The sequence below is a fragment of the Leptonychotes weddellii genome, chromosome 16 (genome assembly GCF_054177405.1).
Source record: "Leptonychotes weddellii isolate Sample4059 chromosome 16, ASM5417740v2, whole genome shotgun sequence".
In the NCBI taxonomy this organism is placed as follows: Eukaryota; Metazoa; Chordata; class Mammalia; order Carnivora; family Phocidae; genus Leptonychotes; species Leptonychotes weddellii.
In genome coordinates this window covers 4,056,874-4,083,690 of record NC_138384.1, presented here as the reverse complement: position 1 = coordinate 4,083,690, position 26,817 = coordinate 4,056,874, and the positions used below count along the sequence as shown (strand labels likewise).

The following is a 26,817-nucleotide window of genomic DNA, read 5'->3' as shown; positions in this document are numbered from 1 at the left end:
CAGATCAGACCTGACAAGAACATCAGATTATAATAATTACATCTCCCAGATTCAGTCAATAGAGGGGTTCCCTTCCCACTATTGACTTACTGTTTTTGTTACAGGGTTACTTAATGTGAACAAACATAAATTTAGGTACAGATTCCATGTGCTTCAAACTTTATGCAACTGTAAACCTAAGCCAAATTTTCCAAGTAAGTACAATTTATTCAAATTATCACATGTCAGTTAGACAGTTAAACAGTGTTTTCTGGAAACCAGATCCCTGCTTTCCATGGGGATTTGCTGATTTCTGCTTCCTGCAGTCTGTGGTGTCGGCAGCCAGTGGTGCTGGATGACTCCATCTCCCCATTTCTTCCTTCATTGTGTTAGGAGCTACTCCAGGAAGTCCTTTGACTTGCCCTTGATGTCCTGGAGATAAAAAAAACACAAACTCTAGATCAGCTGGCGGTTGTCTTTGTGGTTAATAGAGTTAAGAGAAATATATAGGCTTCAGTGGGTCAGGGATTTACTCCTCTCTCGAATAATGAGAGACTGGAATTGGAGTGTCCAGAGCCAATATGGTGGCTCCAGCATGGAATAAAGAGCCAGGGTTTCTCCCAGCCCCCTCATTCTGCCTTCCCATGCTTGTACCATGGCTTCTGGAGCTACTATAACGAAGGCCCAGGTAGGCAGAAGGAGGAAGCTAGAAGGGTGAAGAGGGCCTGTCAGCTCAGCCACCTTTCCAGATCCTACCCAGGACTGTTGGTGGTTTCTTGAATCCCATTGTCCAGAAGGTAGAGACATTGTGAGTTGCAAGGGAGGCTGGGAAGTAATACTGTGTGGGAGGAGGGGCACATGGCCACCCCCAACCCCCGATACCATTCCCAGTGGGGGTTCTGTTAGGAAGGGGGACATGGTTATTATACATTCAAGGAGTAGCCCTTGTCATCCTTGGGGCCTGGGATCCCAGGGCAGTGTGCATATTTATAAAAGGGGGTTATGAATTTTTAAAATTTGCAAGTGTAGAGAACTCACCAGCCCCTATTTGAATAGTGCCGATCTAACTGTTCTCTTGGGAGTTTGTAGGAAGAGGGCTTTTCTAAGTTGGTCTTCTTTGCTGAAATGGCAAGGTCCTGAGGGGCAGAGATCACCCTGGACCCCTTCTATGTCCTCCATAGTATCTGGCACAGTTCTGGTTACAGGGGACTCACCTCTTGAGTGATACCTACTGGGTCCGTGTTAGTTTTGCAAGATGGTTAAGAGTGCAGTTTCTGGAACCAGAGCCTTGGTTCACACTTCTGCCGTGACATGAAGTAGCTGTATAACCTGGAACAAGTTATTTAAACGCTTCATGCCTCAGTTTCCCCATATGTAAAACGGAGAAACCAATAGCATCTGTCTTGGAGGGTGTGGAGACTAAGAGGCCTTGTGAAGTGCTTGGTGCAAGGCCTAGCACATCATAGGAGTTCTGGAAATGGGAGCACCTCCCTCCTCCTTTCCTGGTGTGTGTGCTGTGCCTGTGTGTGGTTTCTTTTTTTTTTTTTTAAGATTTTATTTATTTATTTGACAGAGAGAGAGAGGTAGCGAGAGCAGGAACACAAGCAGGGGGAGTGGGAGAGGGAGAAGCAGGCCTCCCGCGGAGCAGGGAGCCTGATGTGGGACTCGATCCCAGGACCCTGGGATCATAACCCGAGCCGAAGGCAGATGCTTAACGACTGAGCCACCCAGGCGCCCCTGTGTGTGGTTTCTGGTGTTAATGTAACCTTAGGCTGTCACTGAATGACCTGGTTCAGTGATGCTCAAAGCACATGAATTGTGTGGGGGTGTCTGAGGTGGGCAGGACGTGGAATGTCCGGAGAAAGGCACAGATGCTTTGAAAGGTATATTCTAAATTAACCATTGCCTAAGTTTTTTCTAACATTACACATTACATTAAAATTTTAACTAATGTTACAGAAGGTATGAGGCATGTTTTTCAAGAGGGGCTACACATTCAAAGCTTGTTCAGTTCCTCGAGGCATCTGAGGCCATGTTCTGATCCTGGTTCCCTGATTTCGATGTGTTCTTTGCTATCTGTTGGTAAATGGCATGACGGGGCCAGATACTGTCCTATGTTTTCCTGGTTGCTTTTTTTTTTTTTTTTAATTGTGGCAACATTTAAAAAAAGAAAAACAAAACTTTGTTACATTGTAAAATGTGACTTGGATTACCTAGTGGCAGAACATCCTCATGAAAACAGCCATAACTTTATGGCCGAGGTTGAGGAGGGCAATCTGGCTCACTTTCCAAACCAGACATCAGAGCCAGCGTCTCTGGAAGACACTTGTTCGGGAAAGGCAAGCACTCTGTGCTGGGTACCAGCAGTCCCAGCTGCTCTCCAAAGGCATCTCCCAGGCCACCCCTCTGTTCGACACGGTCAATGCCAGACCAGTCATTTTGATAAATTGGCAAAATGACAGTGATTTCTCAGAACCTAAAGATCACGTTCAAATGTAAACATAGACACAAGCTTTCTTTAATGCACCTACGATAAATGTCTGAAGTTCCTGAATTCTATATCAAACTCAGGAGCTTCTCGTTTGTGATTTTAGAAATGACCCTGAGTATCAGGGATGGTCCCCAAGAATCTAATTTTTTCCCCCTGCCAACACAGTCTTAGGAGTTTGTTCAGGAAAGACTTATTTGAATATCCTGCCAGGTCAGTACAGATAACCCAGGGAAAAAATCATTTACAGCCCAACTCTAGGTCCTAGCAGAGGGATGTTTTCTGCTTAGAGATGCATGCCTACTATATAGATGCCCAATGGTCAGACTTCATTCTTGGCAGTCAGGGGCACGATCTCTTATGCACAGGAGACTTTTCCCAGTTGAGAAGTTTTACAGGGCAAGTGTGGTCCATTCTGTGCTTTTAAAATCCGTTCTCAGGGTGAAGGGGCAGAGTCCATCGTCTCTTCCCTTTCTAGGTCACGGACCTCCTGGTGGACGAGTCCAGCTTCACAGGAGAAGCCGAGCCATGCAGTAAGACGGACAGCCCGCTGACGGGTGGAGGGGACCTCACCACTCTGAGCAACATTGTCTTCATGGGGACCCTGGTGCAGTGTGGGAAGGGGCAGGTAAGCCCCAGGGACCTTGGCTGCCCTCACCAGCGGGCTTCCAGCTTCAGACCTCACGCTCCTCTCTCCTGAACACAGGGAGTCGTGATTGGAACAGGGGAAAGGTCCCAGTTCGGAGAAGTGTTCAAGATGATGCAGGCTGAAGAGGTAAGGGCCAGTGGTGGCTTTGGTTTTTCCGTAGTCTGGGGTTTGAGATTCCTCTCAGCTACCTACACCAGCCCTGCCCACTCCTGGGGAGCGAGGATGATGTGGGTAATACGAGTTCATGTTTTCATGCTTTTAAAAATTTATTTTTATTGAACAACATTTATTAGGATTTTGTTGTCAAGATATAATTTACAGACGCTAACATGCACAGCTCTCAAGTGTAGAGGTCAGTGAGTTTGTATATATGTGCCCGCCTGTGGAATTGTCACTCCGCTCAAGGTATAAAGAAGCCAGGCGGAAGCTGAGGGGCGCTACTGGGATCTCCTCTCACAAACCCATTGTTCTCATCCTTTCAGACGCCTAAAACCCCACTACAAAAAAGCATGGACAAGCTAGGGAAGCAGCTGACACTTTTCTCCTTTGGCATCATTGGTGAGTGAAGCATCTGCACTGGGTCGGTGGGATGCAGGGGAGCTGTCCTGAGCAGCCATGGCTGTTTCTCGAATATCTTGCTGCTGACTTGGGTGAGGACCGAGGGATGGGACTGGAGACTCTGATAGTACCAAGAGGTTTCTCTCTTAGTCCAGGCTAACTGTGACATGCAGCCCGACATTGTAATGGCTTCCCATGGTCAAGGTGTATTTCTTGCTCACACCAGTCCATGGGCATGTTCCTGATTGAGTGGCTTTCCTGGGTAGGTCCCCTCTACACACCAACTCAGGATCTCGGGCCCCTACCATATGGTTGCTCTCCCTCCCTCCAGGTCCTCAGAGGCTGGCCACTCTCCCCACTTGTTCAGCCAGCAAGTGGGCAAAGTGGGAACACAGAGGCTTGTGGGGGAAATGCTTAAGGCATGGACCCGCAAGTGAGGTCATCACTTTGGCCCACTGCCCAGTCTTGATTGGCCAGAATGGAGTCACATGGCCTACCTAACCGCAGAGGAGACTGGGAGGTGTGGTTTAGCGGTGCACCCAGCCGTATTTCTATGCTACCGAGCAGGCTATCCCTGGGCTTGTGCCTCTTGGCCTTTGGCAACACACCAAACAGCATCCACATGATGCTGCAGACCTAAATGTAGGTCTTAAGCCTGAATATCCCCATGGGGCCACCCTGGTCCCTTCATCGGCTCCTTCCTGCTAGCTCCAGCTCTGGCTTTGATTCTGCGTTCTTCATTCCCAGCTTTGAGGACCCACTGGCTCCTGGCCCATGGCAGATCCTCAATCAACCAACAAACCACTGCCCATAGCCACAGGCAGTGATGAGAGGCTGTACAGTGAGTCTCCCTAAAACTGTGGAGCCTGGCAAAGTTCGTGGGAGAAACAGCTTTCCCTCCTAGAAGCACTTTCATTGTGCCTTGGGCCACCCAGATGCATGAATTCATTTATCGAGTGTCTATGACACGCTAGTCACTGGGATAGGGTCAGGGGCTATCAAGATGGATCAAACACAGCTTCTGCCCTCTGAAGGACCCCAGGCCAGTAAGAGAGAGATAGCCGAACAAGCATGAAATGTGAAGGTAGTGGTTAATCTTGAGTGGGAGAGTTGGGAAGGTTCCAAGGGGAATGTGACATTAAACTGGGTCTTGCGGGATAAGTAGGAGCCTGCCAAGTGAAAAAAGAGGGAATTAAGAATTCCAGGCAGAGCAAAGGGTATCTTCAAAGGCATGGAGGGGATCTGCACTCCTTTGCAACTTTTAAGAGGTAGTAAATTTTGCAGAGAAGTTAAGAGGATGTGGTCTGGAGTCAGGGCTTTCAGTTCTGTCACGCTGGGGACAGACCTGCTCGCCCTTCCTTCCCTGGGCACCGCTTCCCAAAATTCCAGCGTCTAGTCGCCTTTCCAAATTTCAACTTTGGATGTAAGTGCTCAGAGTTGGCTAAATCACTAGCTTTACCGTTGTGAGGTAGCTCTATGCCTTTTTCCCTCCTTCCCAGCCTGTTTTGTCCTGGAGCCATAATGGAAGATGGGTTATATCTTAACCTGCCAAGTCTGATCTCGACTAGTGGGGGTCTGAGCTGTGACAGCATTTTGAGGTCATGCTCCTGCGTGGTGGCAAGGAGGACTGTGACAGATTCGTGATGGCTGTCATGGACACAGGTGGGGAATGAGGCCCATGCATTGCCATTCACTGGCCATCCTTGGGGTTGCATATTGACCAGACATCTCTGGGAGAGTAGAATGCCCACGCGGTCCTGGCTGCCCGGAAGCCTCTTTTGCTCTCTAGTGTGGGGATTGGAAACTCTGGCTCCTGGACCAAAATGAGTTTGCCACCTGTTTTTATATGGCCCACAAGTAAAGATACTTTTTTTTTTTTTTTTTTTGGAGATTTTATTTGAGAGAGAGAGAGAGTGTGTGCGCACAAACAGGGGGAGGGGTAGAGGGAGGGAGAAGCAGACTCTGCTGAGCAGGGAGCCCGATGTGGGGCTCGATCCCAGGATCCCCAGATCATGACCTGAGCCGAAGGCAGACGCTTAACCAACTGAGCCACCCAGGTGCCCTTAATAAATATTTTAAGAGCTGCTCTAGCGTTTTGGAACTGGGTTCCACTGATCCCTGCAGGGCCCAGAGGGGAGATGCAGGGAAGCTGTGGTGGGCTGGTCAGTGCTTAAGAACCGACTTTTCGGGGCGCCTGGGTGGCTCAGTTGGTTAAGCGACTGCCTTCGGCTCAGGTCATGATCCTGGAGTCCCGGGATCCAGTCCCGCATCGGGCTCCGTGCTCAGCGGGGAGTCTGCTTCTCCCTCTGACCCTCCTCCCTCTCATGCTCTCTGTCTTTCATTCTCTCTCTCTCAAATAAATAAATAAAATCTTTAAAAAAAAAATTAAAAAAAAAAAAAAAAAGAACCGACTTTTCCAGGAGAGGAACGTTTGCCAGGCTCCATGGTGTAAATACCCTCCACATGGCCACTTTCAAACCACCCATGTACTGAAGTCACTGAGTGTGGGTTTGGGAAGAGATGCGCCGCGCCAGCCCTTGGGGGTCCCGTGCGCATGCTCCAGCTTCCGGCAGGGGCCTTCAGGGCGGGGTCGGGGCCCAGTGCCTGGGGCTGCAGGCTCAGCACCCCACCCCTATTTCTAATAGAGTTGTCCGTCCAGTCTCTGCATCTGGATTCATTTGGGTTCCAGCTGAGATTTCATTTGCCTACCACCACTAATTACTGTATGGAAAAAAACCCTAACAAATCAGGTCTCGTGACGCTGCCCCCCAACACACACACAACCCTACACACGTACACACACAGAGCTGTCACCCAGCACAGAACCTGCCCTGGCTCCCCATTCCCTGTGACGTGAAGCTGCTGTTCCTTGGCAGGTCCTCCGAGGCTCAAGCAGGCGACTCCGCTCACCTTCCCGCCTCTTCCGACCGCAAAGGCAATAGCAGCCCTCAGGAGCTGTGCTGAGCACTTGGAGGGGATTGTTGCCTCTTAAATCCTGAACCAACTCCTCGAGGGAGACATGGTCATTATCCCCACCTTACAGATCCAGACACTGAGGCCGCACCTGGCGGCCCCAGAACTTCTCCCCATTGCCGGAACGTCCTGTGCATTTTCATGGGTCCCAGCGTGACTCGCGCCCCTTCTCTGACCCGAGGGTCCCTCTCTGGCAAGTCCTGTAAGCAACGGGCCCATGTGCCCGTCAGCAGGAGCACGTCAGCTGCCACATCCCACACCGTGGGGGCGTCCCCACACGTGGGGCACCTGGGGAGAGCACGGGGATCACCTGTAAACATTTGCAAACAGCCCGAGAGGAACTAACTGGCTGATCATTTCCTTCTTGAACTGGCTTGGTCCTTGCCTGAGAAAGTGAAACCATTCTTTTTTGCAGGTGTGGAAGGTCTTAAGAAACAGGAGAGTGGTTACAATACTTGAGGTTCTTACTCGTCACCTTATGCATCTATTCCTAAAACTCTTAAGGGAATGAGTTGGAAACACGTTTGCATGTCCGAGGACGTACACGTGTGCACGTGTGTGCGTACATACACTTCTTGTCTCTTCCCCAGGCTTGATCATGTTCACTGGCTGGCTGCAAGGGAAGCAGCTCCTCAGCATGTTCACGATCGGGGTCAGGTAAGGGCACGGCGCCGACCTCGCCTCGCCAGGGTGGCGGGGAAGGTGGGCCAATGGGGGAGCAGGACCCTGGCCCTGGGTCAGGATGCTGTGGGTTTGTTTGAAGCCTGTCTCTTCTGCTAGCTGATTCTGTGGCTCTGGGCAAGTGTGTTGGCCTAAACAGAGGGGAGGCTGGCCTACCCCGCACAGCGGTGCCCTCGCGCGCGGCCTCTGGGGCAGGGCAGGAACTCTCCCGCATACCACCACCCCCTAGCTGGCCCCCCGGCCACTGGCCTTGGCCCTGCAGATACTCGTTTAGCGCCTGTTGACCCAGGGTGATGGAGCCAGATCAGAGTTTGCGGGCTGATGGGGAGAGTAAGTGTGAACGAGTCAAGCGAACGTTGATAAGATAATCATAGCTCACAGTCAAGGCTACAGAGGAAAAAGCTGCAGAGAGAGTAGAAGGGGGGCAGGAAGAGACCTGTCCTGGAAGGGTGGCCGGGGAAGGTGCTCTGAGGGGTGGGAGCTGAGGAGGAGCCTGCTCGAGAAGGCAGGAAGGGGGTTCAGCGGGGAGGGTCCCACCACGGTGGGGGGTGGGACTGAGCTGGGGGCCTCTGGGGACACCAGGAGGGACTGGCTGGGCTCCACGAGCAGAACCACACAGTGGAGTTGGGTAGGGCACATAGCGCCAGCCGCTTATGGGTCCCTTTACTCCTGATTCTAAAAAACATCATCCGAGCCCTCCACATGGCATGCTGGGCCATCGCTACTCTTGTTTTGGAAACGTGTTGGCCGTTCTTGACATAGACACAGGAGGTGACAGGGCTGTGAGCCCTAGCTGGCTGCAGCCGAGAGGGGGCTCCGGGGGCACGGGGAGCTGGCTGTGGAATGTGGGTTTCGAGGCCAGGACGCACATCCTGGAAGAGTGGGTCAGTGTAGAGTAGGGGTCTCCAGAATTAGCCTGAGGACGAAAGTTTGCTCACCAATCACTGGTGCCCTGATTTGGTGGGTCTGGGGCGGGTGGGGAGAAGCTGAGACTCTGCATTCCTGACAAGCTCTCCGGGGTGCCAATGCTGCTCTAAGTGGTGGCCCACTGCAAGAGGCAGGGCCAGGGAAGAAGGTTGAGCCCCTGACAAGAGTGCTCAGGTGACTAAGCCTTCAGAGGCAGGTGTGGTGGGGCAGGGACAGAGGAGCCTGAGCCCTGGGGCGGACTACCAGAAAAAGCAGAGCACTCAGAAGCCGTGACACCTAAGAATGTCCCCCAAATAATGGCACATTCCATTCCCACCTTAAAAACCATAGAAAATTCTTTATGAGCCAAGATGACTATTCAGTATTTCCAAGTAAGTAACAGAAAAGGCCTCCATGACCCTCCCTGCCTGCCCTTCCCAGTACCATTTGCTGGTCCCTTCTGGTTCCAGGTCTCGATGTCCCTTCCCTCTCACTTCTCCCACTAGATCCATGGTACGCTTGCCATCCAGAGAAAATTTACTCTGTCCGTTTCACTTGTGACTTTGCAAAGATGAACATTTTTAGTGGAGTCAGCTGCTCGAAATCACTGACTCAGAAGGTAGAAATAGCAAGATAGCTAGTGAGGAAGAGATTCTCCAAAAGAAGTAACTTGAGAATTGTTCTTTTAAACAGTTTATCCTAATTCCCTCTGCCTCAAGTGACATTCAAGATGCTCCACAGTATACTCGCTTTTCCTGGCCCATGCTAATCTTTACTACTTTGTGGATTAATTTTTTATTATCATGCAAGCGTCCAAGTACATGTAAAAACGCCCTTCCCACACCACATGGGGGGAAGTCCTCGTCCTAGCCCTCTGCAAATGTTTGCTTAGCTGGTCTTGTCAACCTCTGCCATAAAACCAAGGAAGCCTTCTTGCTGTCACCATAGAAACTGGGCACAGTCCCTTGACCAAATTCAGTAATCTTGGTTCGTAGAACTTGCCCCTGAATGTTCCATTGTTGCCAGGGAAAAGGCCACGATTCATGTACGGTATTTCTTTGATTCTAAGACGCACTTTCTTTTTTCACACTTCTCTCAGGACAGACTGCTTCTTACAAATGAGGAGATAAGAGAGCACCCTGTGTTTAAATAACTGGCAGCATTTTTTCTCAGTGGTACGCAGACAATGGGCCCCTTCACCATCAGCCGTGTCTTAGCTTAGATAAAATAGGATAGCCATGTGCAACGCAGCCAGGCTTTCTGACGCTGAGGCAAGCCCGTAGAATGCTCGCTGTGTGCTGGGCCGGCGCGGCTCTCGCCCCGTGCTCTATGTGTGCAGGCGTCCCTCGTTTTATGGTGCTTTGCAGATCCTGCATTTTTCACCATGTCAAGGTCTGTAGCATGCCTGTGTTGAACAAGTCCATTGGGCCATTTTTCCCAATAGTATTAGGTCATTTCACATCTCTGTCATATTTTGGTAATTCTCGCAATATCTGAGATGTTTTCATTGTCATTATTTTTTATGGCGATCTGTGATCAGTGACCCGGTGTGCTGAAAGCTCAGGTGATTGTCAGCAGTTTTTAGCAATAAAGTATTTTTAAATTAAATTCTACACATTGGGTTTTTAGACATGGTGCTCTTGTACACTTAATAGATGACAGTGCAATATAAACGTATAACGTTTATGGCCACTGGGGACCAAAAGGTTCATCCGACTTGCTGTATTGGGACGGTCGCTTTATTGCGAGGGTCTGGAGCTGAACCCACAGTGCCTGTGAGGCATACCTGTATTCACTCATTCCTATCTGTTTGTCCAGCATATATTTGCTGAATGCCTACGGGGCTTTGCTGGATGTGCTGGTGCAGAGGGTGAGCCGTGGTGGGGTGTGGCTGGCCGCGTTCACCCACAGCTCTGCACAGAGGCACCCTCTCCAGCCTGGCCCCAGAACTCTTCAGCCTCCCCCACTGGCCTGAGGTCAGCCGGAAGCCCCACTCCAGCCCTTTGCCTCATCCACACCTGCTCAGGGGTGTGGAATGGGGAATCAGTCCGCCATGATGTTCTGGAACCAAATCTGAGGCAGAAAGAGCCCCGCCTTAACATCCCATCACCTGCGGACACACCTCCCACAAGAAGGGATCCACCCTCTTTATCCCAATTCAGTTTCCCGAGAGAGAAGCTCACTGGTTCAGCTGGGGTCACATGTTGTCTCTAAACCAATCAGCCGTGGCTATGTGAGGGTGGGGTCACATGGTACAGAAAGAGTTGGAGGGATAATGATGAAACGAACGGACACCCAAATGGCTCTGCTACAATTGTCAAAGGCACAGCTTTGTCACACTACCTCCCTTCAACCTTAATTTCCTTGTTTGGCTTCCTTATCAGAAGTGTCTAAACAACTAGACCAGTGAAAAGTGAAAATCAGGGGAGTCAGGGAGGATCCTCTGAACCAAAAAATTCCACTTCCCACTTACTGCCTAATTCTGGAAATTCCTTTCATAGGACCCAAAGGCCTTTCTCTCTAATAAACGACAGTAATTTAAGTGCAAAAGTGCTTTAAGAGGCAAAACAACTGAGGGACTAATTTATGCTATAGTGTGGATGTCTGATAGGGGAGGTCCATTCCCAAGAGCAGGGTTTTGCAACAGGAGAACTCAGAGCCGTGGATGCTGGAGGAGACGGGTGCATCATGGGATTGGGAACAGAGACTAGAACGGGGACGTGGGGGACACCAGAGACATGCCTCACCGGGTCAAAGTGTTGGCGACCGCAGTTGGGATTCATGTCCTCCTTCAGTGCATGTGTGAAAGGTGATCCATCTGGCCTTTTGATCCAGCCTGGCTGTGGCTGCCATTCCCGAGGGTCTGCCTATCGTCGTCACGGTTACGCTGGTCCTGGGAGTGCTGCGGATGGCCAAGAAGCGCGTCATCGTGAAGAAGTTACCAATCGTGGAGACCTTAGGTAAGGGACTTTGCTGGTTGGAATCTTGTAAATGGGACTGAAGGAGTGGTCGTTCGGCCGGGCTATTTCATTAGCCTGAGGACGAACAGTGATGGGTTCTCTGTCCTCTGAACGGGGGTTGCCTTGTGCCAGGTTGCTGCAGCGTCATCTGTTCGGATAAGACAGGGACGCTGACCGCCAACGAGATGACCGTCACCCAGCTGGTGACGTCCGATGGGCTCCATGCTGAGGTGAGCCCCGTGCCGCGGACCTTTTCCTTCCTAAAAGTACATGGAACCTTCTAGAAAGCAATAAGGAAGAGACAAAAATGGGTTATTGTACAGTTTGCTTGGTACAAACAGCAGCAAGGAACGTGACCGAGTTAAGGGAGCCCACTTTATTTTTTTGCCATGATCTTTTAATAATAAGCTCGTTACATGACGTAGAAGCAAAGAAGCAGTTGCCCGTAGCGGCCTGTGATGAACTGACCATGACGGTCCCTCGGGGTTTTTCAGTCTCTCCCCTGTGCCTCTGGCTCGGTCGCAAGCCCCCGGAACGTGCTTGTGTATCCTGCGGGGTTTTTCACAGAACTTCCAGACTAAGGTGTCAGCAGTGACCTCTCACGGGCCAGGGCGCGTGTTTGTAAATGGAATGTGGCCGGCCGGCTGGCAAGCCCTGTGGTTTACGTGTTGTCCGTCGCCGGCTCCCTTTGTGCCCCAGCCACAGGGCAGCGTGGTCCTGGCAGACCCCTGGGCTGCAAAGGCTTACACGTCCGCGCTCTGGCTCCCTGGGGAAGGTTTGCCTCCCTCTGTGCTAGAACGGAAGCTCCCTTCTGTGCTAGCACTTCGTTTTCTGAAGCAGTTTTCCCTGGCTGCTGAATATCCCGGTGAGGAAGCTTTCTGCAGTTTCTAAAGCATGGCCCTTTTTGAGGTTTTCTGATGAATAAATGCGCAGGGAACATCCTCATGCTTAAAGCCTTGTTTGTGGGTAGGAGTCTGTCCCTGGGGTGGGTCCCCCAGAAAAGAGATGAGGGGACAGCCCGGGGCGGAGGGTCTTATTGACGCGTGGTGACATCCTCTCTGCGGCTTTGCCTTGCAGGTCAGCGGAGTGGGGTATAACGGCAAAGGGACCGTCTGTCTGTTACCCTCAAAGGAAGTCATTAAGGAGTTCAGCAGCGTCTCAGTGGGGAAATTAGTAGAGGTGAGTGTCAAAAGCCCCACTGTGGAAATACGCATTTAGGAGGAACTGATGGGGATTCGCCCTGAAGACAGGGCCAGCTGGCTCTCGGTGACACCTGGGCCACACCCCCGGGGGTCAGGTGTCCCAGTGGCCCAGAAACGGGTGGAGACCCTGGAGGTGAGAGAAGAGCTATATTCTCTGTCCTCCTCCCTACCTGCTGGAAAGGCTTTAAAGAGACACCTGCCTAGAGAAGGTACTCAGCGAATGTGGGACAGTGAGCCTGGTTGCGTTGTCGATATGAGCAATATTAGCCGGACTCGTGCCTCCCCCACGCCGGGTGCCCTCCGAGGTCCGGATCGAGATGTTGTCTCACGGGCTCACGGAGGTGACGAGAGTGTCCGGGATCACCCAGCCAGGGAGGGAGGGAGCCGGGATTCAGCCCCACGCTCTTTTTGTGTGCGTGTTTCTTTTTTTTGTTTATTATCATTTTTTATCGAGATGTAAGTCCTATAGCACAGAATTCACCCCTTTAAAGCACACTAGCTCAGTGGCCTTAGTACATTCACAAAGTTGGGCAGCCACTGCTGCATCTAATTTCAGGACAGTTCGTCACCCCAAGCGGGAACCCGTACCCGTTAGCGGTCACCCCATCTCCCCAGCCTCCCCGCCCCCCATGATACCGCCTTACAAGGGCCTCGTGACAACCAGCGCTCAGCGGAATCAGTAAATATTTACGGTGTTTCTTTTGAAGAGCGGGGACTCCAATGTACTTTGAAGAGTAAATCTTGTCCCTCACCCTCACCCCAACCCCCGCCCCCAAAATAGGTCACGCCTTCAGCATGTGACTTTTTCACATGGATGAGTGAGCCCAGGACCCCAAGGGGTGCCAGCTCCGAATATTAACTACAGACATCCGGAAATCCCCCCTTTCAGGCAGGCTGTGTGGCCAACAACGCCATCATCAGAAAAAACGCCGTGATGGGACAGCCCACGGAAGGTGCGTTGGTCGCCCTGGCCATGAAGGTAGGGACCCTCTGATGGTCTGCACCGGGAGTTCTTGCCCTTGGGGCTGAATTAGTGGCAGAATTCGAGCTCGTGTCTGAGCAGATGAGGAATGGGGAAGCTTAGTAATAACGGGAGAGAGTGCCCTCAAACGTCCTCGGACAGTCACTGACATGCCACGTGGTTCTGGAACATTCTCCATGCCACCCTTCCTGGCAATCCCATACGAATCCTCGGGTGCCCTGTGGCTCAGATCCCATGGAGGTGCTGGGGAGACAGAGGAATGCAACCCACCTGGTGGCCCCCGAGCCCCCCTCCAGGAAAGACCCCTTCCTTTTAGCTCATTCTACTGATTGCAGGGCTCTGAGGTCAGACCCTGAATCTGGGACTTGGCAGAAATGCCCCCATTCTGTGCCCAGTGCCACGTGCAGAATGGCTACCCCTGGATGCCGAAGCGGTGGGCAGTGGGGTGGGGTGCCAGAAGCTATCGCGAAGACCAAGCTGGTTCTGTCCCTGAACAAGAGAAACGAGACCTTTTTTCTCTGAGTGGGACATTTCATTTGAAAGCAAATGGCCTTTCTCTGTGAGCTTGGATTTCTCATCTGCTGGAAATGGTTTGAATCATGAATAATTTAAGTGGACTGAGCTTTGCATAGAGATTGGTTTAGGATGACTTTCTGGAAGCTTGCATGTTATTATCCTAGATGGACTTAAGTGATATTAAAGATTCGTACGTGAGAAAAAAAGAGATTCCATTCAGTTCGGAGCAGAAATGGATGGCAGTAAAATGCAGCCCCAAGAACGAGGTGAGTTTGCTTCTCTGCCCCTTCCCACCCTCTCTCCTACACCCCAAAGGAACGAAAATGCAGGCATCAAGGAGGAGAGTTTAAAGCTCCTAGATTCTATGAAGTTTCAAATACATGAAAATACATTTGATAGCAATTAGATCGTTGATTATCTTGGGTTCTCTTCTGAGATTTTTGTCTGAAACAGTAGTTCTCAGAGTGGGGTTCCTGGACCAGCAGCATCCCCTGGGAATTTGTTAAAAATGCAGATTCTCAGGCTCCACCCAGAACCTCAGAGTCAGAAATATCAGGAGTGCGTGGCGCCTGGGTGGTTCCTCGGTCAAGCATCTGACTCTCGGTTTTGGCTCAGATCATGATCTCAAGGTTATGAGTTCGAGTCCTCTGTCAGGCTCCTCACTGAGTGCAGTCTGCTTGAGATTCTTTCCCCTCTCTCCCCCCTCCGCTTCTCACCCTGCTCGCAATCTTTCTCTCTCTCAAATAAATAACGAGAGAAAGAGAGAAACAAAGAAAGAAAAAAAAAAAAAAGAAAGGAAGGAGAAAGAAAGAAAGAAAATCTTTAAAAAGAAAATCAGGAGTAGAGCCAGTAACCTGTGTTTGCTGGGAATTTTGATGCATGCTCCTACCATTGACAGTGACCCCCCCTTGCTACCTTGGGGGTCCTTTCTTCACATCCTGGTGCCGAGTTCTTTACAGGTATGAGCACCTTTGATCATCACCAGGTGGGGACAGTCCTTCCCTCCTGAAGGGGGATCAGGAGGTGCATCCCAGCACGCAGCACAGATGGTGTGAACAGTGAGCTCACGCATCACATGGGTGCATATAGACACGTGCATGTGTGTGCACCTGGTTTGAGTGACCAGAGGAACATGCATCAAACTCCTCATGGCTAACCCTGCGTGGGGATGACAGCTGACTTCTTTTTCCCCTTTCTTTTTTAACCTTCTGTAGCTTTTCAGATCTTCTACAGTAAAAGGGTTTTTTAAGAAGTTTGTTTGTATTGCTTTCCACCTTTTTCTCCAGCCCTTTACTTCTCTCCTATTCTTTCTGGAACCTGTCACATCTTGCTCGTGCTGAGATTCCTCCTCTGTTGTTCAGGGCAGTGGGCGGCTTGGCCAGCGCGTTCCAGGCCTTTGCCATGAGTAGATGGGTGTACAAATCCTCTCTGCTTAAAAGGGGTTACAGATTTTTTTAATGTTTTAATACCTTCAAATCTTTTTTTTTCCTCCAAAGACAATAGTAATATATTCTCATTGAAATAAATTATGGAAGTGTAACTTTAAAAATGGGAGCTCCTTACAATTCTGCCCCTCTTCTCTCCTGACCCATCACCACCCCCATCACCCCCCACCCCCCGCCCAGCAGTCTGGGATGGAATATTCCAGGTTCTAAATAAGCACATGGCAACATATGGGGTGGTAGTTTTAAAACTAGGCCGTGCTGTAGATAGTGTTTGTAATTTGCTTTTTTTCCCCTTACGGTGACGTCTTAGACACCTTTCTGTATGAGCTCATACGAGCTCATTCCTGCCCGCCGTGGGCACTCAGGCTCAGTGCTAATGCCGGGGACAGAGTGTGACTCACAGCGGCACAGCGCCTTCTGCACAGAGCTTACCATCTACGGGAGACGGAGCTTAAACACACAGAAAAACAGGGGCTTTAGGTTCCCTTTTATGAGCCATGTGCGGCGGTGAAACGGTACGTGCCCGTTAAATCGACCTCTAGCATGCAGTCCCGCACACACAGGTGTAACGGGGCCTGGGCTATGCCGGGTTCAGGACACGCGCTGGCCTTAACAAGGATCAAGGATCCGCCTCAGTCCTTCCACGGGCTGTGTGGTATTCTGTCATGTGGCTTTCCTGTGATTGATCTAACCCGTCCTGTATTGGTGAGCAGTAACAGTCCACCAGAAAGAGCCCCGCCGTGAGCATCGCTGTGTGCACGAGGTGACGGTCACCAAGAGCTGAAGCATCCAATGACAGCGGACTTTTTTTCTTTTCCAAGGACCAGGAAGACATTTACTTCATGAAGGGGGCCTTTGAAGAAGTGATTAATTACTGTACCATGTACAACTCCGGAGGCATCCCCCTTTCACTGACCCCCCAGCAGAGATCCTTCTGCCAGCAGGAGGAGAGGAGGATGGGGTCGCTTGGCCTGCGTGGTCAGTACCTTTGGTCCCCAGCCCCGAGCTTTAAGTTCAAGTGCACCACTGACTTTTCAAGTGCATTGATGCAGGGTTCTTAGTAAGGGGATTGATCAGAACAGCAGTCGGGCGGTGTGCTAATGAAAGTAAAGCAAACGTGGAATCGATGGGCAGATGAAAGACAGCCGCCCCCCCCACCCCCCCGCAAGCCCAGCCACCAAATGACACCAGTTAGTCCGGACGCCGCTCATGTGTGTGAGAAAGGCTGGTGCCTCCCTGCTGACGTTTCTAAGACAGATGAATGAGGTGTACCGGAAACACTGATTTTCCTGATTGGTCTTCTTGCTCATTGCTTACCATCAGGAAAATCCAAAGCTCTTTGAAATCAAGGCAGACATTTCATTCCTTGGCCATTTCCAGTTTTCCGCACCAGGGGCAACGCCTCCCCTGATGAGCTGAACATGAAAGCTCATGTTTCCCAGAGCGCTGTTTGTCAGCCTGTCCATTGTCAGAGGAAGTATTTAAAAACACTCTGGAACCCTTGTCTTCTCTCTCTGGGGACAATAAGAAGCTTTGGGCTGGGTGCCAGTTGCCTTGGTTTTTCCCTTCAGGAAAGAGACATGATAAATTGCTAGCAGCTTGCGGACAAGCGTACAAAGTGAGGATGTCCCGGTCTGCTGAGATGGAGCCGAGCAGGGCGGGGAGGGTAGCTTTGGGAAAGGGAGGAAGGGTACCACGGCCCCTCCAGTATCAGGAAGGTGACAAAGTAAGGTCATTCTCACAACACCCCCTCTGGGAGCACTGGACCCCGGAGTCAAGGCCAGGACAAGCCAGCAGACAGCCTGTACCCCATAGTGCCCTCCTGCACCTTTTCTTCCCCTGCAGCTGCTCCCCTAAAAGGGCAGGTGGCAACAGCAGAGACCAGAAGAGCCGTTGGGACCGTGCCATCGCATGCCAGCTCGCAGATTTCATTCTGGTCCCTCTGGTTGGGGTGTGGTTGGGATTTACGCCACCAGCGGACAAAAGTCTTACTTTCTGCCGGTCAGGTTGTCTCTACATTTCTCTCTACCTTGGGGCCAGCCATCCAGAGCCCCGGGGAGCCCCGCGCAGGCAGAGGAGGATCTGGGATGCGGAGGGGCCGGGCTGCCTGGGAACTTCCTGGCCCTCGGCCCCCAGTGGACCCTCTGTGGCTCTTGGTGTCTCCTCAGTGCTGGCCCTGGCCTCTGGGCCCGAGCTGGGGAGGCTGACTTTCCTGGGGCTCGTCGGGATCATCGACCCTCCGAGGACTGGAGTGAAGGAAGCGGTGCAGGTGCTCTGTCAGTCGGGCGTGTCGGTGAAGATGATAACGGGCGACGGCCTGGAGACCGCCTCCGCCATAGGTAAGCGGGGAGGGCGGGCGGCCAGCGGGTCCTCGTCGGGACTGTGAGCTTCGAGGACCAGCGCTCCACCTTCACACGGTTGGCCCTAAAATGTCAGCAGATCCTCCAAAGGGGGCAGAGCCTTAGTGCCTGCTGACAACCTCCCGCATGCTGGGGGCCTTTATCCCCGAGCTCACACCCTCTTCCCAGGCAGCGGCATTCCCCGTGTTCACTTCTGGGCTGGCTTCTGCCGCGTGCCGTGTGCCCACAGGTCATTGAGCCCCTCTGACCTCCAGGCTCTTCGCCCGCAGAGGGCCAGTAGCCCTCCTCCTCTCATTCTACTTACTACCATAATGAGGGCGTCACACCTTGGTCGGCTCCCCGCCCTGTCTCAAGGCACCCGGCCCCGAGAAAAGATTAGAGGCTCCAGAATCAGACAAAACCATATCTGGTTCCAGCATCAGCCCTCACCAGCTCTGTGACCTTGGGGAAGTCCCTGCCCTCCCTTTCCTCGCCTTTAAAGAAGGGATAACAAGGCCTCTGTTGCAAGTTAATTGCGTGGATGGCATTGAGATCTTGTGACAGGGCAGGTGCTCAGTGCATGATGTCATCATGGTTTTCTCATCATTCTCTGTGGCCCAGGCAGGGACTGGGGGGCAGGCAGGTGCAGTGAGGGGTGGGCACAGGAGCGGTCTCAGGCTTGGGAGCAAGTGCTCAGAACGGATTTTCGGCACCGTGCAGGAAGGAACATCGGCCTTTGCAACGGGAAGCTGAGAGCCATGTCCGGGGAAGAGGTGGACAGTATGGAGCAGGAAGAGCTGACTGACCGCGTCAGAAAGGTGGGTTCCTCCCAGGGGGTCTCGTTGCGGGGGCGGGGGGGAGTTTCAGCTCCAAGTTCATGGATTCTGCTCTTCTGCACCTCTGTGTCCAGGTATCTGTCTTCTTCAGGACCAGCCCAAAGCACAAGCTCAAAATCATAAAGGTAAGCTGGGTGCCTCATTTGTCTGTTAGAGTCAGTCCAGGACGATGGGGGGTTCTGCTCCAGGGCTGGTCCAGGGCTCAATCTGGCGGGAGCCTCAGCCGTCCTCAAACTGGCAGGAGGAGAACAGGGGGATCTTTGCCACGTACACCAAAAACAGGAGCAGGGATTGGGTGGTGCAGAGAGAAAAATAAAAAGCAGCTAGCCTCTGTTAACCGAGTGCTCTTTGGCATCGTTCTCATTACTTACCTCCAGGCCTCAGTTTCCCCATCTGTAAACGGGGGAATGAAGGTTTGAATGATGTCAGCTAATTCACAAGGCTGGTGAGAGGACTAGAGGAGGCCAGGCCTTGGAGTGCCTTGCGCAGCGCCTGGCAGACAGCGGGTGCCCAGCAGAGAATGATGTGGTTTTCTGTCGTGCAGGGAGGAGGGCCCTGCCGCTGTGCTCGGCCTCCCACCTGTACGCGCTTTGAAGATGTGCTCTGTAGCTCCGGGCTGTTTTATCCTTTATGCTATTTGGGGGGGTTTTAGTTCTCGGGAGCAAATCTCCATGCACGGTATTCCTAAGAGAAAACATTAGTACTTACTGGGCACCGTGTGGTTTCAGGGGTCTGGTGACTTTTCTTTGTTAATGGAGATGGATAACACGCATGAGCCTCACACCCGCGGTCTTAGTGTAGCTCTCGGAGGAGGAGGGACAGTTGCCCCCACTTTGCTGACGGAGAAGCTGAGGTTGAGGGGTTCAGGGCTTGCCCAGTTCCCACAGCTGGTGCAGGTGGGGCTGGGATTCAGACTCCAACCAGTTGACTCGAGAGAGGGGCTTCTGCTGTTGGCCATGCGGTGGGAGAGGCAGAGCATCCAGAGGGAAGCAAGGTTCTGGAAGGGCTGCAGCCTCCACTCACCTCTTCCTTACCAAGGCTTTGCAGGAATGGGGGGCGATCGTGGCCATGACAGGGGACGGGGTGAATGATGCGGTCGCCCTGAAGTCCGCGGACATCGGGATTGCCATGGGGCAGACGGGGACAGACGTTAGCAAAGAGGCTGCCAACATGATCCTCGTGGACGATGACTTCTCAGCCATCATGTAAGTTGCTCCGTAGGTGTTTCGTTTCGTTTTTTAGTGGCAGAAATGCCTGGCGTAAGCAGCTGCCCATCCCCCAAATCTGTTCTGCTAGGGATCTGGGTGTCCCAGGCCCAACAGCACCTGGGGGGGATGCTACAAACACGTGCAGCAGACGCTACTTGCAGCCCGAGGGCACATCTGGCGGGAAAGCCGGGGTCAGGTGGGCGGATGGAGGCGCACGCCCGTGCGGTCGTTGCAGCGTTTATGCGGAAATCCTAGACCGCCCTGGCTGCCGACAGCGAGAGCAGGAGGACCCCGACGCTATTGAGAATGATGTTTTGAGGGATGTATCAAAGACACAGTAATGCCACGCTGTAGTGTTAAGTAACAATCACTGAAAGTGAATGTGCGTGGTTTGAGTCTGGGGTCGTGTTTGCACCGACACGGACGTTTCACGCGTTGATGGAGACGAGGCAGGAATGTCTGTGTCGCTGATGTGATCTCGAGCTGCCAGGATGACAGAGCACCTGTTCTCTTCACTTTTTTCTGTTTTCTTAAAAAAAATTGCCTGCCCTCTAGATCTAATTTTAATCCATTCTAGTTAAGTCTTTCCTCATAATTGAAGTAATTGGGGGTGGGAGCGCCCGAGGGTGCCGGTCAGGACCTCCTCCGCGGGCATGGCCTGGAGCAGGAGGGCAAACAGGAAGTGGTGCCCAGGCACGAGGCCATCTCTGGTGACGCCATCGCTTCCTGTCGCCGCTAACGCAGGCGCCCGAACCTTTCCGCTGGGCCCATCTTTGTGCATAAACACTTTGTCCTCTCTCGCAGGAATGCGGTGGAGGAAGGCAAGGGGATTTTTCATAACATCAAAAACTTCGTCCGGTTCCAGCTGAGCACGTAAGTCCAGGCCAGCGGCCCCCAGTGCCGTCAGGTGCTGCGCGCCCGTCTGGCAAGCAGCCATCGACCGTCCCCTGTGTGTGCCCCACAGGAGCATCTCAGCCTTGAGCCTCATCACTCTGTCCACTGTGTGCAACCTGCCCAGCCCCCTCAACGCCATGCAGATCCTGTGGATCAACATCATCATGGACGGGCCACCAGCACAGAGGTGAGGCTCCGGGCTGGCTGGGAAACTGTGCCATTTCCACCAGGCTGCCCCCCGCTGCAGCCTCGGGCCCCTGCACAGAGTGTGGGTGCAAACACAGTCACTGTCCCCAGGAGTCCTAGGGAGGAAGATGGCCAGCGGCATGCCCTAGGCATGGGAGGAAGCGCCTGTGTGCGCAGCCAGGGTCAGTGGGGGTTGCTGTCCCTGTGCAGCTCCAGGGCTCAGCCCCTCTCTTCAGGTCACCGCCTCCAGGAAGTCCTCCCTGATTACTCTAACAGCAGCCTCCTGGCTCTCATTCACCTCCCTGCTTTATATTTCCCTAGGGGAGAAAATATACACGTATGTCCTTGCTTATCTGATTAAGATCTGTCTCCCCTTGGGCAAGGTTTGTGGTTTTGTTCCCTACAGTATCCCCAGCTCCTAGAATTGTGCTTGGCACACAGTAGCTGGTCAATGAGTTATTTGTTGGATGGATGGATCAGAAGGGAGTGTTAGGCTAGCCGAATGGTGCAGGAGAAAGAATGACCTCCACGAGCAGGGGAGGCACAGTGTGTGCCGTTTCATCTGATTATATTTGATACATATTACATATGTTACTAATATTAATTCAATATCACCAGTTACAGCTGCCAAGGGCAAGAGTCCTCTTTCTATGCTGGGAATAGTGCCAGGAGTGAAGCGGGGTCCCCCCCAGTGCCCCCCCCCACCGCTGTTTTACAGTCTGCTCCGTCAGTGGGGGGCTCTGTGGTGGATCCCATTTCTCCAGCCCGCTGGGGGAACCCGGGGTGGTTCCAGGACCGTGGTGTGGCCGGCCCTGGGGGAGGTTTTCTTTGAGCTCAGGGATGGGGGAGGGTAGGGCTGCCCGTGGGGCCCAGACCGGGGCGGGGGGGTGGGCACCATGGAAGGGGCTGGGCTGTTAGGGAGGGGGCAGAGGGTGTGAGGGGAGGCTTCCAGTGCGGACAGAGGGCCCCGGCTTGCGTGGACAGCCTGGAGGCGCTGGGCCCCAGCTCCCCACACCCCCGCTGTGCCTGCGAGGCTGACCAGAGAGCCTGGAAGGATCGTGCTCCGCTCCAGATGCGCTTGTTCAGCCACTGCCCGGCTGTCTGAAGTGACCCTTCTCAGTGGTTTACGTCAGGGCGCCCCACGTCTTGTTCCGAGCAGCTTGGGGGTAGAGCCGGTGGACAGAGACACCCTCCAGCAGCCCCCACGGAACGTCAAGGACACCATTCTTGGTAGAGCCCTCATCCTCAAGATCCTCCTGTCGGCTGCCGTCATCATCAGCGGGACCCTCTTTATCTTCTGGAAAGAGGTGAGGCAAGTCCTCCCTGACTCATTAAGCCGGTATTCGCTAAGCCCCTGAGGTAGGAGACTCGGGGCCGGGGGTGTGGACAGTCCCTGCCCGGCCGTGGGGCACAGGCTCCGAGGGGGGGAGACACGTGTACACGCACAGGGGGCTGTCAGCGAGGGAAGACAGGGGACCCGGAGCTGACCACAGAGGGGGGATGGGCTGGAGGATATGAGGCCTCCCAGGCGTGGAAAAGAAATGAGATTTTATTCTAAATGGGACCCGAAGCTGCTTTCTGTTCTCACGGCAACAATTTGAAATTTACTGAAAGGAAGTTTATTCCCTGGAGGGGAGTATTTGCAGGAACTTATGGGTCACCTGTTGGTGGCCTCCGTGCCAACATGCAGTGCTCTGGCTGGAGAACTTGTTGCCACGTGCAACAAGAGGGACGGGGTCCCCCACAGGTTCTCAGTTTTTCTCCAGAGGAGCAGCCTTGCTTTTTCCCAAATTCTCACCTGCCAGGCAGGTGAGGCCTCCCCTTCCTCCAGCCTGTGTGCTCCACCTGGTGGGGACAGGGACCCAGGCCCTCCTGGGCTCACACAGTGGCCCTCAGCATAGGGTCCCCACAGCAGCCTCCACCTCTCCGGGACCTTGGGCCTCCACCAGGACTCCGGAGTAGGGCTCTAACTCACATGCGCCACCCCCCGCCCCCCACCCTGGGGAGTCTGCCGAGAATCGTGGTCCAGCCGACAAGCCCAGGCAGGGAGGGCTCACCTCCACCTCCCACAGGCAGGGGGAAGTGCGGGGGGGAAGTGCGGGGGGGAAGTGCGGGGGAGAACGTGCGTCCCTCTCACCTGCGGCTCCAGGCCCGGCCCTGAGATGTCAAGGGGAATGAGACCTGCCTCAGGTCCTGAGCAGCAGTGCGCAAGCCAGGGAGGATCTCCGTCCCCTACCTTCCTCTGGGAAGGGATGTTCTGCTCAGGGGCTGTAGCAATGTCCCCTCCCAGGAGACCAGGTCACCTACTGGAGGAAGGGACGTTCCCTTTCTCTGCGCAGGGTTTCGGCTCGGGTGTGGGAGGCAGCCGAAATTCCTGAGGGAGGGCTGCTGGCCCCCCCAGCTGTCGGGGTTGATGGGGGGGTGGTCCTGAGACCAGTGTCACCTGTTGCAGCTGCTTCCAGCCCGAGGGGAGGTTCCGGTCCGTTCCCAGTAAGGGTGCTCCCCGCGGGGTGGTTCAGGATGAGTTCATTGCGGGAAGCGCACCGCCTTCCTGGACCCGCTCAGCCCGTGCCTTTGTGTTCCAGATCCCCGCGGACAGGGCCAGCACCCCACGCACCACGACCATGACCTTCACCTGCTTTGTGTTCTTCGACCTCTTCAATGCCTTGACCTGCCGCTCTCAGGTGCGCCCCGGGCTGCCCTCTCCTCCCTTCCCTGCAGGACCCAATCCTCTTCTCAGTGAGAAGCGCTGAGCCAACACGTGTCCTCCTCCTCCGCAGACCAAGTTGATATTTGAGATCGGTTTTCTCCGGAACCCCATGTTCCTGTACTCGGTGCTGGGGTCAATTCTGGGGCAGCTGGCCGTGATTTACATCCCGCCCCTGCAGAAGGTCTTCCAGACGGAGAACCTGGGTGCACTGGGTGAGTGGGAGGGGTCAGCACCTGCCCCCCCCATCTGCCTGCGCACTGCGGTGGGCACGGAGTGGGAGCGCGATGTGGTCGGGGAGGAGCACACGGGGAACCAGAGGAAGAGGCACCTCAGCCAGGAGGACCACCGAGGGCAGCAGGGGACGCAGGCTCCTGGCCCCCTTGTCCCAAGGCTGGCGGCATATACAGCAAGGCCCCGGGGCTGTACCGTGGGGGGCAAGTCTGGGCTCCTTCTGCCCCCAGTGGCAATGGGCACCATGTTCGTACTGAAATGGTGGCAACGGGCAGCCAGGGAAGGTTCTGTGGGGTCAGGGCAAGGTCTAGGGATTGACCCACTGGAATGAGTCAGGGAGGGCTGCCCGGGGCACCCGAAGCAGGGGCTGGGGCATCTGCCCTCACGATGGTTGGGAGGAGGATGAGGGGCCTGTTCTAGCTGAGGTGGGTGACACCCCCCCCACCCCCAAGCCCGGAGCCACCTGGAAACAGGGAGGTCGTGGTGGAGCTTGCTCTGCCGCATCGTGCACGCTGGGTTGAGATCTGCTTCCGGGAAGGGAAAGGTCTGGTCCGCAGCTCCCGGGTCCTCCCCGCTCACCTCTGGGGTCTCTGTGACTAAGGGCAAAATGGAGGAAAAGGAACTCCGGGGCGAGGCTCCTGCAAGTGGGCGGGCGGGGGTCATCCTGTGCTCTCTGACCCCTTTTTTCCTTTCCCCTTTTGGCAGATTTGTTGCTTTTAACTGGCTTGGCCTCATCCGTGTTCATTTTGTCAGAGCTCCTCAAACTATGTGAAAAATTCTTCTCCAGAGCCAAGCCAGCCCAGACTCACCCAGAAGACATCTAGTGGACCGCACCTGTGTAAAATCCCTAAATCCCATTTTTACGTGACTCTGGCCCTTCCCCAGCCCCTCGTCGGCGGGGTCCTTTTAGGACACCGTGTGGCCGCCTCCCCCCTTCCCCCCAGCTCTGCCCTGGGCTCGAGGACGGGCTGGGAGCAGACGGCACAGAAACACCTCACTATTAAACCACAGTGATTTGTACGAACCTTGGCCGCCTCCCTCGCTGTACCACAGCAGCCCACGGGTGAGTAAGATGGGGGGCCCAGGGGGCCACGGCTTCTGGTCGCTCTGAGGCCCCGTCTCCTCCCCCGTCAGGTGGGGGCAAGCAGGCATTTTGGGGGGTGCTGGGCCCACGCCTGATTCGCATTTTCCCTACAAGCGGCCACGTGGGAAACCTTATGCCACTTCTGGAAATCCACGAAGCCTGTTGTTCCCAACCACGTCCCGGGCGACCAACAGTCCAGCCCTGAGCGGCCTGAACCAAGCCGCCGTCCTCTAAAGTCCACAGTAAAGGGCCTTTCCCTTGGGCCCCAGGACCCAGCACATTTGCCGGCTGCCTGAGGATGAGCCCTAGGACCGTTCATAATGGAGGGCAGCGGCCAGGCAAGAAGCTGCCACGGAGGAGCAGCATCCGTGAAATGAGGCCACAGCTGTAACCACTAGCCCCTGCCCCCCGTTATTAGGATGGGGACAGGGAGGAACACAGCTGTGTCTAAGAGACTCGCTCACGCTACTGAGGGGGCTGGCGACTCAGGAGCACGCCAACATGAGACTCCTTCCTTCCCGGGCATCCCAGGCCTTTCTCTTAAGCCTTCAACTGATTGATTGGATGAGCCTCACCCACGTTATGGAGGCAACCTCCGTGATCCAAAGCCAACTGATTGAAATGTTAAGCACACCTAAAAAATCTCACGGGAACAGCAAGACTGGTATTTGACCAAACAGCTGGGCACCACAGCCTGGCCAAATTGACACAGAAAAGTAACCCTCTTGCCCCAAACTGGCTGCCTGGGGTTGTGACACCTGGGCCAGACCAGGGAGAGGGAGGTCAGAGTGGACCCCTGCAGCTCCCAGGCAAAGTTCGGAATCCTCGGAAGGAAGATGCATGGCCTGGGGTCACTATCCTCCCTCCATAACCCCTGCTGGTGACACCAGAGTTAAAGGAAGAGACACGCATGTGCCATCCCTACGAAAATATGATTGAGGGGGGCTGCCCAAGAGGAAGCCATTCGGGCGGGGCTGATACCGGCTCAGCAGCTGCCAAGCCTTGGTAACTCCTGCCCGCCCCCCCCCACCCCCACCGCCTGCTGCCACCGTGGCTCTGAATCAGGGGCACCTCCAAGCACCATGCTGCCCCTTAAAAAATAATCAAGAACAACCAGGGTCGACTGATACTTGCAGTAACAACATAAAAAAGTACTCTTCATCCTTAATACCATACAAAACAGCCCAAGGTAGACTGTGAATGTCAAAGATAAAATAATAACAACTACGAACAGGGACAGGTGAAATCTTACTAACCAAGACCCAAAATGCTGACCGTAAAGTAAAATGGATAAATCAGACTACACGCAAATGTAAACCATCTTTTCATCAAAATATAGCAGACTTGAACACCGTTAAGCAACTTAGCTTGACTCCCATTTATAGAATGCTCACCCCTCAGCAGCAAAGGGACATTCACCAAAATAAAAATAGGAAACAGCAGAAATCAGTGAAGTCAAAGATTTTTGATGAAAAAAATCAAATAAAAGCTAGTTCTTTTAAAATATCAATAAAATCGCCAGTGTTGCTAGAGGTTTATCCAAGGGAAAAAGATACAAATTGCCAATATTAGGGACAAAGGTGGTTGATCATGCCAGCTCCCTCAAGATAGTCCAACAGTAATACTGAGAATCTCAGGCACAGAAATTTAACAAAGGAAATAAACCAATTCCTTGAAAACCACAAACTATTGCAACACATTAATATGCAGTAATCTGATTAGTCCCAAAACGTCTAAGGACAGTGACATAGTTTAAACTGTTCCCCCAAAAAGGAAATGTTGTGACTCTGGACAACAATTCGGAAGCAAGTTAATGAAGAAAACATCGTCATTTCAATAAATGGTGTTGGAACAGCAGAAAGAGCCACCCTCGACTCAAGCCTCATGCCTTCCACAAAAATGAACTCAAAATGAGCCACAGATCAAAATCAGAAGAAAAACGGAAAAAAATCTTTGGGATCTAGGATTAGGCAGAGTTCTTAGACCTGAC

The 26,817-nt window shown here is 53.3% G+C and overlaps 1 protein-coding gene across 2 annotated transcripts in view; it reads left to right on the top strand.

The window, feature by feature from the left end:
* Nucleotides 1–24,767, top strand: part of ATP2C2 (ATPase secretory pathway Ca2+ transporting 2) — a 31,159-nt gene extending 6,392 nt beyond the window's left edge. Inside the window, exons 2-21 of one of the 2 annotated variants that reach the window (XM_081806307.1) lie at nt 2,946–3,095; nt 3,174–3,242; nt 3,599–3,674; nt 7,238–7,304; nt 11,070–11,194; nt 11,327–11,424; nt 12,272–12,373; nt 13,286–13,375; nt 14,059–14,160; nt 16,161–16,317; nt 17,508–17,678; nt 18,399–18,496; nt 18,589–18,639; nt 19,553–19,719; nt 20,527–20,595; nt 20,687–20,803; nt 21,962–22,109; nt 23,388–23,486; nt 23,583–23,724; nt 24,449–24,767. In XM_081806307.1, coding sequence (XP_081662433.1) covers nt 2,946–3,095; nt 3,174–3,242; nt 3,599–3,674; nt 7,238–7,304; nt 11,070–11,194; nt 11,327–11,424; nt 12,272–12,373; nt 13,286–13,375; nt 14,059–14,160; nt 16,161–16,317; nt 17,508–17,678; nt 18,399–18,496; nt 18,589–18,639; nt 19,553–19,719; nt 20,527–20,595; nt 20,687–20,803; nt 21,962–22,109; nt 23,388–23,486; nt 23,583–23,724; nt 24,449–24,567 — 2,217 coding nt within the window. In that variant the 3' untranslated portion in view covers nt 24,568–24,767. Of the gene's footprint in view, nt 1–2,945; nt 3,096–3,173; nt 3,243–3,598; nt 3,675–7,237; nt 7,305–11,069; nt 11,195–11,326; nt 11,425–12,271; nt 12,374–13,285; nt 13,376–14,058; nt 14,161–16,160; nt 16,318–17,507; nt 17,679–18,398; nt 18,497–18,588; nt 18,640–19,552; nt 19,720–20,526; nt 20,596–20,686; nt 20,804–21,961; nt 22,110–23,387; nt 23,487–23,582; nt 24,428–24,448 lie in introns of those variants that run through there. The other variant, XM_081806306.1, reaches the window with a different exon arrangement.
* Nucleotides 24,768–26,817: the final 2,050 nt, after the last annotated feature.